The sequence below is a fragment of the Suncus etruscus genome, chromosome 12 (assembly GCF_024139225.1).
Source record: "Suncus etruscus isolate mSunEtr1 chromosome 12, mSunEtr1.pri.cur, whole genome shotgun sequence".
NCBI lineage: Eukaryota > Metazoa > Chordata > Mammalia > Eulipotyphla > Soricidae > Suncus > Suncus etruscus.
The window spans coordinates 84,944,751-84,963,269 of NC_064859.1; the positions used below are offsets into that span (position 1 = coordinate 84,944,751).

Here is an 18,519-nt window from a genome sequence, read left to right on the forward strand (position 1 = left end):
AGAATTCCTGAGTGCAGAACCAGGAGGAAGCCCTGAGCACCATAAGGTGTGGCCCAAAGACTAAAAAGTGGCTTTTTAAATTAAATTAGAATTTAACAACATTTAAATAAAACTAAAATTAAAATAAAACTGCTTTCAGACCTGAAGAGAAAGTAAAATGGGTAAGGTGCTTGAATTACATGAGGCCAACCTGGGTTTGATTCCTGATTCCATATATTGCACACAGAGCCCAACCCTGTTCTCTGAGCAGAGAGCTAGGATTAAGTCCTGAGCACAGTAGATGTGGTCCCCACACCAAAACCAAACCAAAATAAAACTGCCCTCAATATATCCTTAGTGAAAACACTCCTCAAAGAATGGACAATAAAGGTCAAAAAGTAGGGGTGGATTCAAACATATATGGTATCTGAAATGGTTCATTATAAAACCTGGAGGATGAATGGGAGGATGTTACCCAAAAGAAGTTACTAAAAGTCTCCTAGTACTAAGTATCCTAGAAGTAGAAAAAGAATAAATTGCCAAATATTTCTTCAGTATCTCTTTTTTTTGGGGGGGGAAGTCATACATGGCAGTGCTCAAGGGTTCCTCCTGGCTCTATGCTCAGAAATCGCTCTTGGTAGGCTCGGGGGAACCATATGGGATGCCAGGATTCGAATCACTGACCTTCTGCTTGCAAGGCAAACGCTTTATCTCCATGCTATCTCTCCAGCCCCTTCTTCAGTACCTCTTGTGAATTTAAAAACCATGACAGTTAGCTACCATGTTTTGAGCTCTTGGTCCTTACTCTGCCAGTATCATATAAATTAACAACCCTATAAGATAGATAATATGATTTGCCATTATTTTCTGGAAGTAAAAATTGAAGCTCTTAAACAGGAAAGAAAAATGAAATTCATAAAGATGCAGGAAGCTATTAAAAGCCAAGACATTGATATAAAAAATGTTCCCAACCCCCGCTCTATCCATTCACCTATCCACAGCACATGCTCTTGGTGCAAAAGTGTATCCCAGTCTACCCCATAACTGAAATATAATTGCTTTTAAGAATTACCTTTAATATCTCATCCAGAAGAACAGACTTAATTTCTAAATCCTCAAAGTTACAAATATGCCCAGAAGTCTGAATGGGTTCCTTAAAAACACAGAAAATAGATGTTATGTTTCATTGCACCCAATTTTTCTTCCCATATGTGACTCTCAATTTTATTTTATTTTATTTTTTATTGTAAGAATTTATTCAAGAGACAAAATTGATTAACATATTGAGGTAAACTAACATAATATAGTGTCATAAAATAACATATAATTAATATAATATAATAATGCATGTAAGTCAAAGAACATTTCTAATTAAAACACAATTTTTTTATCATAATGGCTTACATATCTTTCACAGTAGTATTTTAGGTACATATTAACATTGAATCAGGGAAATACCCATCACCAAATATGTCCTCCCCCCATCCCAATTCCCTTTCTGCAACCCATATACCCCACCATCACCCCCTGGGCTGCTAGAGTAGGTGATCCCCTCTTTGTCTAGCTTACTATTAGTGATCACATATCTGTTTGGTCCTGGTACCCTCCCTTGTTTCCCCCTCTATTTAAGAGGCAGAGCTAGATAAATCGAGTTATGTGGTTTTGTTTGAAGGAAAGTAAAGCAATAGATTGGGGTACAAAATAAGAAAAAAAAAAGAAGTCAAATACGCTGAAAATGGGCGGAGTCCTTCAAGAGGCTTTCAACCTCAGTTTGAGAGAGGATGTGAAAAAGGTAATTGAAACACAACAATACAGAAAGAAGTATCAAATTAAATAGCTGGTGAGCACTACAGCAATAAAGACAAGCACCACACAATAGTCTCAGTTCTGAAATCAAATCATGCTGAAGTGCAAAAAGAAAGAGAAGGATAAGATAAAATAAAATAAAATAATATTGGAGACATCAACTTCAATCTCTACACCAAAATAAAGATGTCCAAAAAATCGATCAATCGATAAATATGTAGAAAAATTGTTTTGTTTTTTTTGTTGTTTGTTTTGTGCTTTTTTTTTCTTTTGCTTTTTCCCCTGCATAGGCACAGTAACTATTGGAAATATTGTAGAGGGAATTCCCTTGGCCTAGAAGATACAGGGTTTCTCCACCCCTGAAGTATACTGTCATGGGATCAACTATAGACTCCTTGCATGATCATTTACTCTCCCCTTGGTGCTTTCGTGGTGTATGGAAGACTTTTGCTTCTTCTTGAATGGTAAAATCAGAGCTCTGTATCTAGAGATCTTGATGACGGTGCAGCTCAAGGAATGGAGCTTATGATGAAGTCTTTCATTGTGGTTCTAGCAGTTATGCTTCTTCAGTGTCGTTTTAATCCATCTTCTGTAGTTGGTGGTCTTGGTCATTATGTTGCTCCTAGGATGGAGCCTGGGATAAGGTCTTTCGTTATGTTTCCTGAAGACCCGTTCAGTTGCAGTTGTCTCAGTCAGACCTCTGTAATTGGAGATCTTGTTTGTTGAACAGATCGTAGACCAAAAGCTAGGCTAGAGCTTTTTGTTGCTGCTGCTGTTGTTGTTGTTGTTGTTGTTGGTCCCTGGATGTGTACTGTCCAGTCCTGGTTGTAACAACCAGTCATCTGTATGTAGCAATCTTGGCTTTTGCACAGATCAAAGGGTGACATGTTTTCTGATTTTGTCTTAACATTAGCTGATGAGGAAGGACAACTTGCTCTTAGATCAAATTGTTCCCATTTCCTCATTGTCAGGTTATCAATTTAGAACTGGCACATGTTGACATCAGAGCAGCATTGTGAATGCCCTGGAAAAGATTTGGCTCCTAGAGCTATTGTGGAGAACTCTGTCGTTTCTATGTCTGGGATCCAGAAGTCAAGGCTGGACAGTCGGTGTCTAGTTCCCTGGAGCCTAAGTTGTTTCCACATGTCATACGTTCAGGGTGGGAAATGTCCCTGTGTTGTAAACAAGTATGAGTTCTTATCCTTAGTAGATAAGAGCTTGTTTGTACATGTACAATTTCCCCTTTGTTTAATATGTCTTTGTAGGAGAAAGTGGTGCTACATTATATTGCTGGTGGATTTGGGGGTGGAGAGAAAAGAAAACAGACACCTGACAAAAACTAAGAATATATATGCTCACACATATCTAAAGGAAAAAAGTTTCTTTAAAAAAAAAAAGATTAGGACCCGGAGAGATAGCACAGTGGCATTTGCCATGCAAGCAGCCGATCCAGGACCAAAGGTGGTTGGTTCGAATCCCGGTGTCCCATATGGTCCCCCGTGCCTGCCAGGAGCTATTTCTGAGCAGACAGCCAGGAGTAACCCCTGAGCACCGCCGGGTGTGACCCAAAAACCAAAAAAAAAAAAAAAAAGATTAAATAAAAGACATAATTAAAGGAATAAAGTGAGGCCGGGAGAGATAGCATGGAGACAAGACATCTGTCCTTCCAGTAGAAGGACAGTGGCTAAGATCGCGGCATCCCCCATGGCCCCCCATACCCACCCGAGGCGTTCTCCAAGCATAGAGCCAGGAGCACCCTCTGAGTGCCACCAGGAGTGACCCAAAAGAAGCAAAAGCAAATCAAATCAAATAACAAAAACTAAAACAAAACAAAGAAACTAACAAGAATAAAAAAAAAAAGAAAGAAAAAGGGAGAAAGTGATACAGGAGATCACTTTACATTTGGGGAGAAACAGAATATGAGGTTGTGTTATATAGGTCTATACTTATGATGAAAGTATAGGCTTCCCCATTATCTTTTGAGATTTCATTGTGAGGTGTGGGGTCCAGGCAGTGAGTCTTGGGTAGAGTTCTTGCAGTGGGGGTCTTTTGGAGCTAGTTCCGATATCAAGCCACAGTCCACATTAGGGAGAGGTGATTAGGAGGGCCACACTGCATGGTTCAGTCGGGGTGTTGGTTGTATTTTCTTGCCGGGAACGAGGTGAGAGTTTGAGTAGGTGTCTTGTCACTTGGGTAGTGGGTACTGGCTCGTTGGGGTAGGAAGTCGGTCTTGATGCCTACTGGATTAAGAACTGAGGGTGAAGAGTTATAGTGTGGTGGGGATATCGGGGGTGGGACTGAGGGGTAAAGGAATAGTTGGATTTCTGGAGGAGAGAGAGGGAATAGTATATGAAGGGTTTATATAGGGTATAGGTATGGGTTGTTTGTGTTTTAGGTTTGTCCCTTAAGGAGGATTCCTATCTCTGTGTGCTCCTGCCCACATATAAACATATAAAAGTTAGCTTAGGTATATCTTAATGTAGAGAGGTGTGGAGGGCAAGAGGTGTGCTGAGTACTAAGTATAGTACTTGTAAGGAAAGAAAATTAATAGATCAACTTTTGGGTATGTATAGGTTTCGTGTCTCGAGTACGGACCATTGTGTTAGTGAGGTGTATCTATATAGGTGTTTACCCTTTTCAGTTTGTCCACAGCACCCTATATGTCAGCTTTCCTTTCCTATAGAGGAGGTAACCATGCGGTTTTTATTTGAAATAGATTGAACTGATGATAGTGAGGAGAAGGTGGAAAAAGAGGGAGACAGGAAGAGAGAATAGGAAAAACAAAACAAACCAACAATCAAACACCACCAACAACAAAAATACGAAGTAATGAGAAGAGAAGGTATACGAGCAAGGGCATGTTAGTTTGGTTGAACGTGTTCGATGCTTAGGCCCTGTGGTAAAAATCTGTAGGTCTCGGTTGTTGCTTTGGTGATCTGGGCTGGTCATGTGCTTCAGGTCCTAAAAGCAGGCATAATCTAGAGATAAAGGGTATGTTAAAGAGTTTTATCTCGCCATTTTCATAATTCAAGCAGAGTATGGTGCCTCGTGTGACTGAGCACCGAGGTACCACCATAGGATGTTCACACTTTGTATCCAGGAACCCCTAGGGACAGAAAAACTGAGAGGTTATTTTAAATGTGGTAAGGTTAAGGCATTCAAATATAATGTTTTGAAGTGTTTCCATTGGACTCAGTAATTTCCTGTCATAATCTTTACCTGTAATCCTATATAAAGTCCCTAGTAAATTATTATGGGCCTTTGTAGTAAAAAGATAATTACATACCTGTTCTCTCTACACTGCTGTTTCTGTTGTTTCTGGTTTCTTTATGATATAATGTATAGTTGGGCTTTGTGTTCTTTCTCTCCCCTTTGTTTTGGGTTCTACTCCCCAGTATAGGGTGATTATTACAGTGTTTGAGGTTTCTATCCTGTTTCACCCTGTTATTTAATAGTGGGGTACTGGTTGTATACCTGGTGTATATTCTAAGTACTTCAGAATAGTACTATCATTCTGTGTTTATCTTTCGTCTTCTGGCTTGCTTCGTTTAACATAATATGTTCTAAGTCCATCCACGTTGCTGCAAAGTCTGTGATCGTATCATTTCTGACTGTCATGTAGTATTCCATTGTGTATAGATACCACATCTTACTGATCCACTCATCTGTTGTTGGGCATCAAGGTTGGCTATTATACTGAGAGCTGCGATAAATAGTGGGGTGCACACATACTTTGGGATGAATGTCCTTCTGACTTGGGGGTAGATACCTAGGAGAGCGATTGCTGGGTCAAATGGGAGCTCAATTCTGAGTTCCTTGAGCACTCTCCAGACTGTTCTCCATAGGTGTAGGACTAGGGGGCATTCCCACCAGCAGTGTATGAGAGTGCCTTTCATACCGCATTCCCGCCAACACAGATTGTTCCCATTATTTTTGATGTGAGCCATCCTCACTGGTGTAAGGTGGTACCTCATTGTTGTCTTGATTTGGATTTCCCTAATGATGAGTGAAGGTGAGAATATTTTAATGTGTTTGTTGGCCATCTTTCAGTCTTCCTCGGAGAAGCGTCTATTCATTTCATCTCCCCATTTTTCTATAGCTTTATTTGGTTTTGGGGGACTCAGCTTTCTGAGTGTTTTGTATATTCTGGTTATCAGCCCTTTATCTGATGTGTTGAGTGTGAAAATATTTTCCCATTCAGTTAGCTGTCTTCTTGTTTTAAGTTGGGTTTCCTTCACCATACAGAAGCTTCTTAGTTTGATGTAATCCCATTTGTTTATGTAGGATGCTAAAATCCTTGCCATTGGTGTTCCATCCTCGAAGCCTTTTTTTAATATATAGGTCTTTGAGTGTTCTGCCTATTTTTTCCTCAATAAACTTTATAGATTCTGATCTAATTTCAAGGTCTTTAATCCATTTTGAGTTGACTTTTGTATAAGGAGAGAGGTATGGGTCAATTTTCAGTTTCTTACAGATGGTTTTCCAGTTGTACCAACACTATTTTTGAAGAGACTTTCTTTGTTCCATTTCAAGTTCTTGGCTCTATTGTCAAATATTAGTTGACTGTATATCTGGGGATTTATGTCTGGAAATTCTGTTCTAACCCACTGGTCTGAGGCTCTGTTTTTGTTCCAGTACCATGCTATTTTGATCACTAAGGCTTTACTAGTATAGCTTTAGGTTAGGTAAAGAAATGCCACCCAACTTCTTGTTTTTCAGTATCTGTTTGGCTATCCTGGTTTTTTTGTGGTTCCAGATGAATTTTATGATTGATTGTTCTAAGTCTTGAAAGAATGATGCCTGGATTTGGATGGGGATTGCATTAAATCTATATAGAAGTTTGGGTAGGACAGTCATTTTGATTATGTTGATTCTACCTACCCATGAGCATGGGATGTTCTTCCATTTCCTTAGATCCTCTTCAATTTCTTTCTGAAGTGTTTTGAAATTTCCCTGGTATAGGTCCTTCACTTCCCTTGTAAGGTTGATTCCTAGGTACTTGATATTTTTTGAAACTATTTTAAATGGAATTGTATTTTTAATCTCTCTCTCCTCAGCTTCGTTATTTGTACAGAGAAACGCTACTGTCTTTTGTATATTGACTTTGTAACCAGCCACTTTGCAGTAATGGTTGTTTCTAGGAGTTTTACTGTGGCCTCTTTAGGGTTTTCGATGTATATCATCATATCTTCTGCAAAAAGATAGTTTGAGTTCCTCTTTCCCAATTTGGATCCCTTTGATTCCCTTCTCTTGTCTGATTGCAAGGACTTCTAAGATTATATTGAATAAGAGTGGAGAGAGTGGACAGCCTTGCCTAGTTCCTGACCTTAGGGGAAATGCTTCTAGTTTTTTGCCATTAAAGGTAATGTTGGCTGTGGGCTTTTCATAGATTGCTGTAACTATCTTGAGGAAGGTTCCTTCTAACCCTGTTTTGCTGAATGTCTTCAACAAACACCTTCTCTGAATCGATTGATATGATCATGTGGTTTTTGTCTTTCTTGTTGTTGATGTGACGTATGATGTTGATTGATTTGCGTACGTTGAACCAACCTTGCATTCCTGGGATAAAATCCACTTGGTCATGGTATATGATCTTTTTGATGAAGTGCTGGATTCGGTTTGCTAAGATTTTGTTGAGTATCTTTGCATCTATGTTCATTAGTGAGATTGGTCTGTAGTTTTCTTTCTTGGTCATCTTTGGAAATGAGTGTGATATTAGCCTCATAAAAGGAGTTGGGGAGAATTCCTGTTTTTTCAATGGTTTGGAAGAGCCTGTGGAAAAGTGGCAGTAAGTCTTCTCAGAATGTTTGATAGAATTCACCTGTAAATCCATGTGGGCCTGGACTCTTATTGTTAGGGAGTTTCTTAATTACATCTTCAATTTCCTCTGAAGTGATTGGTCTGTTTAGGCTTTCTAGGTCTTCCTTTTCCAGTCTCGGAAGATGGTAATTTTCCAGGAATCTGTCGATTTCTACTGGGTTCTCTAGCTTAACTGAGTATAGTTGTTCATAATATGATCTCATGATATGTTGTATTTCTTGGAGTTCTGTTGTAATCTTTCCCCCTTTCATTTGTGATCCTACTGATTTGGATGTTTTCCCTCTTTTTTGGTGAGTTTTGCCAGTGGTCTGTCTATCTTGTTTATTTTTTCAAAACCTAGCTCTTGGTTTCATTGATTTTTTTGTATTGTTTTCTTAGTATCTATGTTGTTTCTTTCTGCTCTGGTTTTTACTATTTCTTGCCTTCTGGTTGTGGTTGGATTTCTTTGCTGCTGTTGTTCCAATTCCTTGAGATGATCCTTTAAACCACTGATTTTGCCATTTTCCTCTTTCTTAACATAGGCCTGTATGGCTATGAGTTTCCCCCTAATTACTGCTTTTGCTGTGTCCCACAAATTTTGACAAGTCGTCTCTTCATTATCGTTTGTCTCAAGGAATCTTTTTATTTCTTCCTTGAGTTGCTCTTTGATCCAGCTGTTGTTGAGCAGCATGTTGTTTAATCTCCAGGTATTAGTTTTTCTCCATTGCTTCTTCTTGTGGTCAATTTTGACCTTTGTTGCTTAGTGATCTGATAGAGTGCTTCTAATGATCCTTACATCTGTGGTCTTATATAGGTTAGCTTTGAATCCTAAGACATGGTTTATTCTAAAGAAAGTTCCATGGGGGCTTTAGAAGAATGTATATTCTGTTTTCTGGGGGTGGAGGGCCCTATATAAGTCTATTAGCCCTAGGTCTTTCTAATTTTTCATTTAGGGCTCTTATTTCTTTGCTATTTTTCTGTCTGCTGGATCTGTCCAGTGGTCATAGTGGAGTATTGAGATCTCCTACTATTATCACATTTCCCTTCATGTATTTCTCCAGGTTAGTGAGCAACTGCCTCACATATTTTGCTGACTCTACATTAGGTGCATATATATTAATCAGGGTTAATAGCTCTTGATCAATTGTTCCCCTGATTAGTATGTAGTGACCCTCTTTGTCTCTGATCACTTTCTCGAGGTTGAATGGAATGTGGTCTGATATAAGAATGGCTGTCCCTGCTCTTTTTTGTTTTCCATTGGCTTGAAAGATTGGTTTCCATCCTTTTATTCTAAGCCTATGCATGTCCTGTACTTGTAGGTGTGTTTCTTGCAGGCAGCAGAAGTCTAGTTTATGTTTTCTAATCCAGTTCTCTACTATGTGTCTTTTAATGGGAGAGAATTTAGTCCGTTAACATTTAGGGAGATTATTGACAGAGAGGGCTGTTGTGCAGTTGTGTTGTGTAGGGTGGTTGTTGTTACAGTTGGGGGTTTGGATTGTGTAGTTCATCTCTGAGTAGGTCGTTTAGGATTGGTTTTTTTGTTTTGTTTTGTTTTGTTTTTTCACAAATACTGCAAATTCGTTTTTGTTTGAGAATGTTTTTAGGCTACCATCCCATAAGAATGACAGTTTTGCTAGGTATTGTACCCTAGGCTGGAAATTTCTTTCATTCAGTTGTTTAAATATTTCATTCCACTGTCTTCTTGCTTGAATTATTTCAAATGGGAGATCTGGTTTGATTCTTATGTCCCTTCCTTAGTACTTGAGGTTCTTTTTTTCCCTTATTGCTTTAAGGAGTTCATCTTTCTCTTTTTTTCCATTTAAATTATTATATGTCTTGGTGTTGGTTTATCAGGGTCTATTTTATTAGGGACTCCTTTCACTTCCTGGATTTGCACGAAATCCTCTTTCCAAAGGGTGAGGAAGTTTTCTGCTATTATTTCCCTAACTACTTGTTCTTCCCCTCTCCCTGTTTCCTCCCCTTCTGGTATACCTACAATTCTTAGATTATTTCTTTTGTCTTTATTCATTAAGTACTGGACTTTTCCTTCCAATGCCTTGCCTCTTAATTCCTTGTTGGTTTCCTGGTCATTTTTGGTTTGCAGTTTTCCTCCAAGTACTACTATGTGCTTCTCCATCTTTGTGATTCTGCTCATCTGGCTTTTTATGGTGTCTGGTAATTCCTTTAATTGCTTTTGTATGAAGTCTCTCATTCTGTATAAGATCTTTAATTTGGCTAATTTGTTCCTCCATGGATTTCTTCTATTCAGTGGCTAGCGATTCTCTCATTTCCTGTACCATGGCTTGCATTTCCCTTCTCATGGCTGCTTTTAAATCTTCATCTCTTGGATCTGTGCGTTTTGTTGGACTTGGAAACTTAGTAGGAGTTCTCTCTGTATCTCCAGCTGTTAGGTTCCTCCTCGGTTTACCCATGTGTAGAATCAAATAATTAACGATGGAACTGGATAGTGAAGGATGGAGGCCTTTGTCCTTAGGCCCCGGCCACGTGGCTTCATCCCCCATCAACAGGCGGGTCTGGGGTCCAGGAAAGCGACGGGTATTGAACTCACTCACAGGCAGGCATCAGGAAGTATCATCTTTATTCATAACCTTTCACCACATGTCTGTGGCCTACATCATAACCTTTCAAGCACAGCCATTCTTCGCTAGCCCTGCATCTTAACTCCTTTTAGCCATCTTCCCTTTGGGCTCCATGCTGCCCAAAGACCAGAAGCGAGAGAGCCCGCCAAGCGCCAGAGAGCCAAAAGCCCTAATCCCCTCTGGTCCATACCTTATCTACCTTTTCCAAGACCCTTCCCAGGAATGGGCGGGGTCTTGCAGGTAAGGTCAAGTTACCTAGGGAGAAAGGAGGGATGAGGCTTCATCTCCCCCTTCTCTGAAATATAAAAGAACCTTTTGTAATCCTAACTCCACCTTTAGCCAAAGGTGGGTTAATATTTTCATGTAGCAACGTAATAAAGTGAAAATTAACATACCAGCCCTTTTCAAAAACATAACATTTCTGCAAAATATACTATACACCTGTAACTTAAAATTCTCTTAATGCTTTTCTACCAAGCACTATTCCGGAATTTTCATGTTCCTATACTTTTAAACTATATTGGGGGAACTTTCTGTTCCTATTAACCTTCCCTACACACCCCATGTTTTGTTTTGGTTTTGGTTTTGGTTTTTTGGGCCACACCTGTTTAATGCTCAGGGGCAACTCCTGGATAAGTGCTCAGAAATCGCCCCTGGCTTGGGGGAACCATATGGGACACCGGGGGATTGAACTACGGTCTGTTCCTTGGCTAGCGCTTGCAAGGCAGACACCTTACCTCTAGTGCCACCTCACTGGCCCCACGTTTTTATGCATTTATTGGTGTGCTTGGAGAGCAGTGCCTTCCGATTTTGGCCTGCTTTTGCTCCCTGAGATGTGGGGCTGGGTCCCTTCTCTGGATTGCAGCTCTGGGTGGGACTGTTGGGTGGGCTGGCTGAGGTTTGGCCTCTAGCATGCCCTTTAGTGGGGAGCCTGGTTAGTGTTCCCCCCTCTTGCTGCCAGCCAGTGCAGTACCGCTCCTGGCCATAATGGTGGGGGAGCTGTTGAGCCTGGCTCCTTTGCCCTCCTCCCCTACCTGGAAGTCAGTGGAACTTCGCCTCCTCCAGGCCTCTGTCGGAAAACCCTCTCATCTATGGTTCCTAGCCCATCCCAGCAGGGGACACCAGAGACCTCAGAGATGCAGTCAGGGGCAGGGCGGAGGCAGCGAAAAGTCCTCTGGTGAATGCCACCCCAGGAAACCTCACAGACGTGACGGGGGAGGGGTGGAGGCAGCGGAAGGTCTCCTACCTTGTGCCGCCCTGGGAAACCTCACAGACCCAACCGTGACTCTTAATTTTATTATCAAAATTTCCAGACCAGATTGAGGGCATCAGTGGTGGGAATATTGCACTTATGAAAGGGGATGTTCTGTTTATGACTGAAACCCAATTACAATCATGCTTGTAATTATGGTGCTTAAAGATTTTTTAAAAAATTTTCCAGACCAACAGAGGACTAGAGAATTAATACCCAAATGATTAATTATTAATACATTAATACCCAAATACCCATCATTTTAAAACAAGTGGATGGAAGGATGGACGGATGTATGAATAGATTTAAATTTTTGTTTGGTTGGTTTTCTGGGCCACACCCAGTGGTTCTCAGGGGTTACTCCTGGCTATCTGCTCAGAAATAGCTCCTGGCAGGCACGGGGGACCACATGGGATGCAGGGATTGGAACCAACCACCTTAGGTCCTGGATCGGCTGCTTGCAAGGTAAACACCACTGTGCTATCTCTCCGGCCCCTTGATGTATGAATAGATTTAAATGCCTAAAATAAGCCTTTCAGAGAAAGTAGAGAATGTTTTCAGGAGTATTATTCCAACTTAAGACTAAATATTTTAAAACTCTAAAGGATCTTTCCACTTATTTTCAGAGATTAATAAAATAGCACAACAGACCTCTTGCAGAAATAAAGGAGAACTCTACAAATTCTGATATTTAATTCATTATTTATAAAGTGAAAGATTCTTTTGCATTTTTTACCTCTGGATCCAAGTTTCTGAAAACATACATTCTTGTCTTCTCCATCATTGCGAACAAATCAGGATTGTCTTTGGCCCATTTCATTTCCCAGACATCTTTTCGGTCCGTTTTTATGAGCTGGCCCACCACCTGCTGTTCTACACTGTCCGATGCCCGGGTATCCAGGTCAAAGAAAGTGAGAACTCCAGAGCTGTCAATGATGGCCAGCCGACTACAAACAATAACCCCAAGTGGGGGAAAGAACTGTGAAATCACTAAAGGTGACCATGCATACAATGACCTATAAGGTTCCTTTTAACTTTTTTTTTTTAATTTAATTTTTTTGCTTTTGAGACCAGACCCAGCAGAATTCAGTGCCTGCTCCTAGCTCTGCTCTTAGGGATCATTCCTGGTAGAGCATGCGGGAACATTGGGTTTGCATAAAACCTAGGGAAATAAAACCTACGTCTAAGCATGCAAACGTACTATACACTGTACTATTACTTGGCCTTTAACATTCATTTATAAATCAGTTTACTGAGAAGAAGAAGAAGATTGAAATGATTTTAAATAAAATTTGGAAGTAGACAGGAACAAAACAGTTCTCCATCATTCTTCTTCATGAGAAAAAGCCTCCAAAGAAATTAGATTAACCAGTGGGAAAATAATAAAATATTATTCTAAATTTTTGTTTTGTCCAGTTAAAAAAGCCATTTAAATCAAATCAGCATAGAAAACATACATTTTAATTTTTTGGTTGTTTTCTGGTTTTATTTTTGGATCATCCATTTCAGTGCTCAGGGCTTGCTTCTCTGCCCTCAGGAAACTCCTGACAGGCTTGGGAGAGCATATAGGATGCTGAGGATCAAACCTGGGTAAGGTGTATGCAAGTAATGTTACTAACCACCAGAAATATAAATATTAAAATACAAATACAATAAATAAAATTATTTGTGGAGCTGGAGCAGTGGCACAGTGGTAGGATGTTTGCCTTGCACACATCTGACCTAGGACAGACCTTGGTTATATCCCCTGGGGTCCTATATGGTCCCTCAAGCCAGGAGCGATTTCTGAGCATATAGCCAGGAGTAACCCCTGAGCATCATGGGGTGTGGCCTAAAAACCAAAAAAATAATAAAATAAAATAAAATAAATACAATTATTTGTATAATATAAATACAATATAGTATAACCACACTAAGACCAGTTTAAAACACACATCTTGCATTTACTCCAGAACCCCAACAATTCCAGTAGATACCCTCTAAATCTAACATCAATATGAGGCAAGACTTACCAAGAGTTGCAATTCAAGGCAAGCTTGTGAGTCCGACATTCAAGGGTGATTTTCTGAATCAAACCAACATTAGGAAGACTGTATCTCTGAATGGTGCCAGATTCACGACCCTAAGGAGAGTTTCATCATATCTGTCATAAAATTCAATTCTTTCTCGAGTCAGTTTATATGAGTTTATTAGTTTCGAAAACAAAGAGATGCTATCATAGTGGAATTCCAAGTTCTGATACTCAAGTTTCTGAGTACAAATGTTTCTGCTCACTTAATTAAAACCTGTTTTTTTTTTTTTTGTCTGTTTGTTTTGGGGCCACAGTGGGTTCAGGGCTTACTCCCAGTTCTACACTCAGGGATCAGTTCTTGTTGTACTCAGGGGGTCATATGGGGTGCCATATATCACTGACCCCATCAATTAAAACATTTTCATCATTTGAGAGGAGATGGGATCTCCTAAGAGGTACTCGGATAATTCTCAGCTATGTAGGCCAGGAGTTCAGTGTTAAAGGCCTGTGAATGTATTGTACTTCTCTGGCCCTGCAGTGTCAAGTGACATACAAGACAGGCACCTCTATGCCTAGATTATCTATATTCCTATACTAATTCCCTTTACTATACTCCAGATCATTTTTAAGTAGTTATCAGTGATCTAATTTGTTTCACATTACAGTCAACAAAAAAGTTAAAATACCAAAAAAAAGAAATTTAAAGAACCTAGTAATCATAGTAATCATATTCTTATATCACAAGGGAGAAATACTTAAGGTTATTTAAAATTGTCTGGCTAATATTCTGGGTTGATTAAAAGCTAAAATATAAAGGACTTACTGAGGTAAATTTCATATATATGAAAACTAAATGCAAGATAATCATGAGAGAATTGTTACTAAAAGTCTATCTGCCCTATCTATATTTCATATAAACTTTTGGCAAAGGAAGACTATAACCAGAATGCAGTAACATAATTAATATTAATTTAAAATGAAGTAAGATCAAAGTTTCTATGAAATGCTGAGCAGCCTATGGCTAAGAAACCAACAGCTACTCTAAAAAGATAATAACAGTTTTCAAGCATTTTTGTATGCCAAGCGTTTGGCAATGGGACCAGGTCGAAGGGCCCTAAGCCAAGCTTTCCCTCTCCTCTCTTTACTCAGAGATGCCCTGCTTTTGTGTATGATCCTCTGGAGGGGCCTATAAAAATGTTGGAACATGAGGAAAAAGAAGGGGAGGGATTTTTCATGTATAAAAAGGAAGTATAGATTGTAAAATATTTAATACACCGGGATACAGAAATAATAATTCTATTTTGTAAAAGAAAATTTATTTTTTAAACCAAAAACTAGACTCAGAAAGTTTTAAAATGTAATGGTTCTAAAACTGCTTCCATTTCCACAGTGAAAGCAGTTTTAAATCTTTTCCATTACGACTTTTGGTTGGCATTCAAACTCTTTAAGTGTGTTTCTTATAGGTAGAGACTGTCAGAAAATTTGGTCCATTTTTTGTGCTAATGACAGAAATATGAAAACATACCAAAACTTTTTTTAAAACTGCCATATATCCAGAATCTAAAAAGTAAATAAGAGACTCCACAGTCTTGACTATAAGACAAATTGTTGAAATCTGTTTGGGAAGGAAAAATGAATACTATGTTCTTAAAAGAATTTTCTTCATAACATTACTTAATGGTTAAAGAATGTAACCAGAACTAGAAATATCCACTACTGAGGCTCTGTTTATATAACTGAAATTCAACAACTTTACCAATATGACTGTAATAAACATTTATTTGAAATTCATACAGATTTTAAATGCTGGAGCTAATATATATACTACAATGTACTGATTTGAAAAATTCAGCAAATATATTTGCCATGGACTGCTTTATAGGACTAACTACCAAATGCACCACCTCTTCGTTCTAAGTATTATAAATGGATCTTAGCCAAAGGACTTTCTCCAATACAAAACAACAAACCACAGAGAGGAATGAGAAGGAAACTTGAAGCCCCATTACCCCATCATCTATGTGCCCTTTACAGTGTTTGCTCAATGTTACATTCTTAGCTGGCCCCAAATCTAGTGCTTTCATAAACAGCCATTTTGAAACAATTAACAATTTTGAGCTTTAAAACTTTAAAGATTTCTTTTTGGGATGTAGCGGGGGGGGGGGGGCTCCCTTACTTAGGAAACCTGCCCTAGTGCCATTCTTGGCAATAAACAACCCATGGGATGGGTGATTCAGTAATAGGGTCCAAGGATGGGGAAGTGCTTGAACTACATCGGTGATGCTGAGACTGGAGATGTAAGCTGGATAAAACAAATGCTAGTAATAATCCCCTTAAAGTTCCTGTGCCCTACACCTTCCTTATTTCTTATTGCATGATGATTCATAAAAGACATTTTTATTATTACTTACCACAATCAATGTCTTGTCAGATGCAGTTATGGCACAAATTGGATCCCTTGTGCTCTAGAATACACAAATTATCATTCTTTAACAAATATTTGTTGAAATTATTAAGCTGGGTAAGCATGCAATTCACTGAGAATCCTACTTCAACAATTACTAGTTTAAGAAACATTCACTTATTGAGCACCTGTTATGTGCTAGGCACTGACAATTCAGGTGATTCTCCAGTCTGCTAGAAAACAGTGAAGTAGATACCTGAGCACAGTGAAATCTGATGGAAGTAGATACACTGGGACACACTAGAGTTATGAGAGTGCAGACTAAAGATCACAGATTTTGGTATCCAACAGTTACCATGATAGACAGAAAAACAAGAACTTGCACCTAGTCATAAAAGATGAACAAATGGCAGGTGGATTACGAAATGCCAAAATGAAGAGTAAAGTGGCCTGAATTTGCACCAGTCTGACTGGATCTCAAGAATGCTATAGTTGTTGGGGAAAAAAATAACTACATTTTGAACTGTCCTAATAATGAGAATGTATGAGGGAAATGGAGAGCCTGTTTAGAGTACAGGCGGGGATCGGGCGGGGAGGAGGGAGACTTGGGACATTGGTGATGGGAATGTTGCACTGGTGATGGGTGGTGTTCTTTACATGACTGAAACCCAAACACAATCATGTATGTAATCAAGGTGTTTAAATAAAAAAAAAGCATATCAAAAGATTGCATACTGGGGGCCGGAGAGATAGTACAGTGGTGTGGCATTTGCCTTGCATGCAGCTGACCTGGGAGAGACCGGGTTCAATTCCCAGGTGGCCCCAGCCTGCCAAGGACGATTTCTGGGTGCAGAGCCAGCAGTGACCCCTGGACATTGCTAGGTATGGCCTGAAGACCAACCAATAAATAAATAAATAAATAAATAAAGTTTTAAAACAAAGGTGACATATTACATAATTCCATCCATAAAACATCCTCAAAATAATAAAAACTAGAAAGATAGAGATGAGTGGTGGCCAGGGGACAGAGATGGGGAGTGAAGGTTGGATGTAAAAACAAGGGAGTGGTATAAGACAAATCCTTTCTGATATGATTTAGAAAAAGCTACATAGACATATATGTCAGTGAAAACTCAACAGGATTCTATCAGGCAGTAAGTTTAGTGAACAGTCTGGTATCGGAATCCAGTTCCTGATTTTGACATCCTATCACAGTTACAAAAGACATCACCATTGAGGGGAGTTAGGTAAAGAGGTTCAGTGTAATATTATTTGTACTTATCAATATTTCAAAATAATGTATCTGTCCAACATAATAAATTTTTAAATCTGAAAGAGAAATAAAGCAGATCTAGCTAACATCTTTCTGAATGCTGTATAAAGCAATTACTCATACTCCAACACTTACTCGTATTCCAAATATACTATTTTTTGGAATAAATTCTTTTTCAGTTCTCAAAATCAAATTGCAGTAGCATTTGCTGGCAGAGATAAAAAGCACCTACTTGAATGGCTTTGTTATAATCAAGCACCCCATCTCCTGATCCAGAAGGAGTATCATCAACATGATAAATTCTGAAAAAAAATAATTTTAAAGGAAGTATATATGTAAGGGTTATACCATTTATAACCCCAGTCTCCCTAGTTCCAGATCAAGAGAAAGCAGCCAAGTTACCATCTCAGCCCACCTACAGGCTCCCTCCAAATCTGCCTTACCTATAGTGATCAGAATGGCTCCACCCTCCTGGACAGACATGCACCACTAACCTATGAGAATCAAACTCTGGCTACATATTCAGATCTGAACCATGTTTCAATCTAATATAAGCCTCATATGGTGATAGGGTTGGATAATAACAAATGATAAGGTTGGATCATAACATGTCCTGAACAGACATGTAACACTAACCTATAAAAATCTAGCTATGTATTCAGATATGAATCGCGCTTCAACCTAATATAACCCTACCATGGAGATAGGGTTGGATCATAACAAGCATTTCACATATTTAAAAAAAAAAAAATAGTCCCAAAAACATGGGGCTGAAGCGGTGGCACAAGCGGTAAGGCATCTGCCTTGCCAGTGCTATCCTAGGCCAGACCACGGTTCAATCCCCCAGCATCCCATATGTTCCCCCAAGCCAGGAGCAATTTCTGAGTGCATAGCCAGGAGTAACCCCTGAGAATCACTGGGTGTGGCCTCCCAAAAAAAATTAGTCCCCAAAACAAAAAGTTAGGCTTTTTTCTCCAGTGTTTTTTCTCTAATTACACTACTCAAATTAATATAAAAATATAATTTCTATATGCCCAAGCAATGTATAGCTCTCAAGAATGATAATTTATCATTAACTAATTTGAATGTTGAAATGATTAAACTACTAATATATATGCCAAAAGATATACCTTTCTCTCCCTTCTTTCCGAGATCGCATAATTTGATTTATTTCCAGTGCTGTGAGCTTCTTTGCCACACGATACTGCCAAATATAAAATGCTTCTTTAGAAGCTGCGATCACATGGGTTTTTGTCATTGCAACAAATAATGGTACTATCAAAAAGAACATTACAACAATTAGGTTACATTTACAGAAAATCGGAGAATGTGCTACAAAGGACTTCAATGATCACTGAGTATAACTTCGCATACCACAGACAATAAACCATAGAT

General features: G+C 39.0%; 1 protein-coding gene across 2 annotated transcripts in view; it reads right to left on the bottom strand.

The window, feature by feature from the left end:
- Positions 1 to 18,519, bottom strand: part of WDR35 (WD repeat domain 35) — a 74,085-nt gene that overhangs the window by 17,019 nt on the left and 38,547 nt on the right. For both annotated transcript variants that reach the window (XM_049784811.1, XM_049784812.1), the window contains 6 exons: positions 18,255 to 18,399; positions 17,357 to 17,426; positions 15,859 to 15,912; positions 13,449 to 13,558; positions 12,173 to 12,383; positions 1,052 to 1,132 (listed from right to left, as the gene is read on the bottom strand). In XM_049784811.1, the coding sequence (XP_049640768.1) occupies positions 1,052 to 1,132; positions 12,173 to 12,383; positions 13,449 to 13,558; positions 15,859 to 15,912; positions 17,357 to 17,426; positions 18,255 to 18,399 (671 nt within the window). The remainder of the gene's footprint in view (positions 1 to 1,051; positions 1,133 to 12,172; positions 12,384 to 13,448; positions 13,559 to 15,858; positions 15,913 to 17,356; positions 17,427 to 18,254; positions 18,400 to 18,519) is intronic.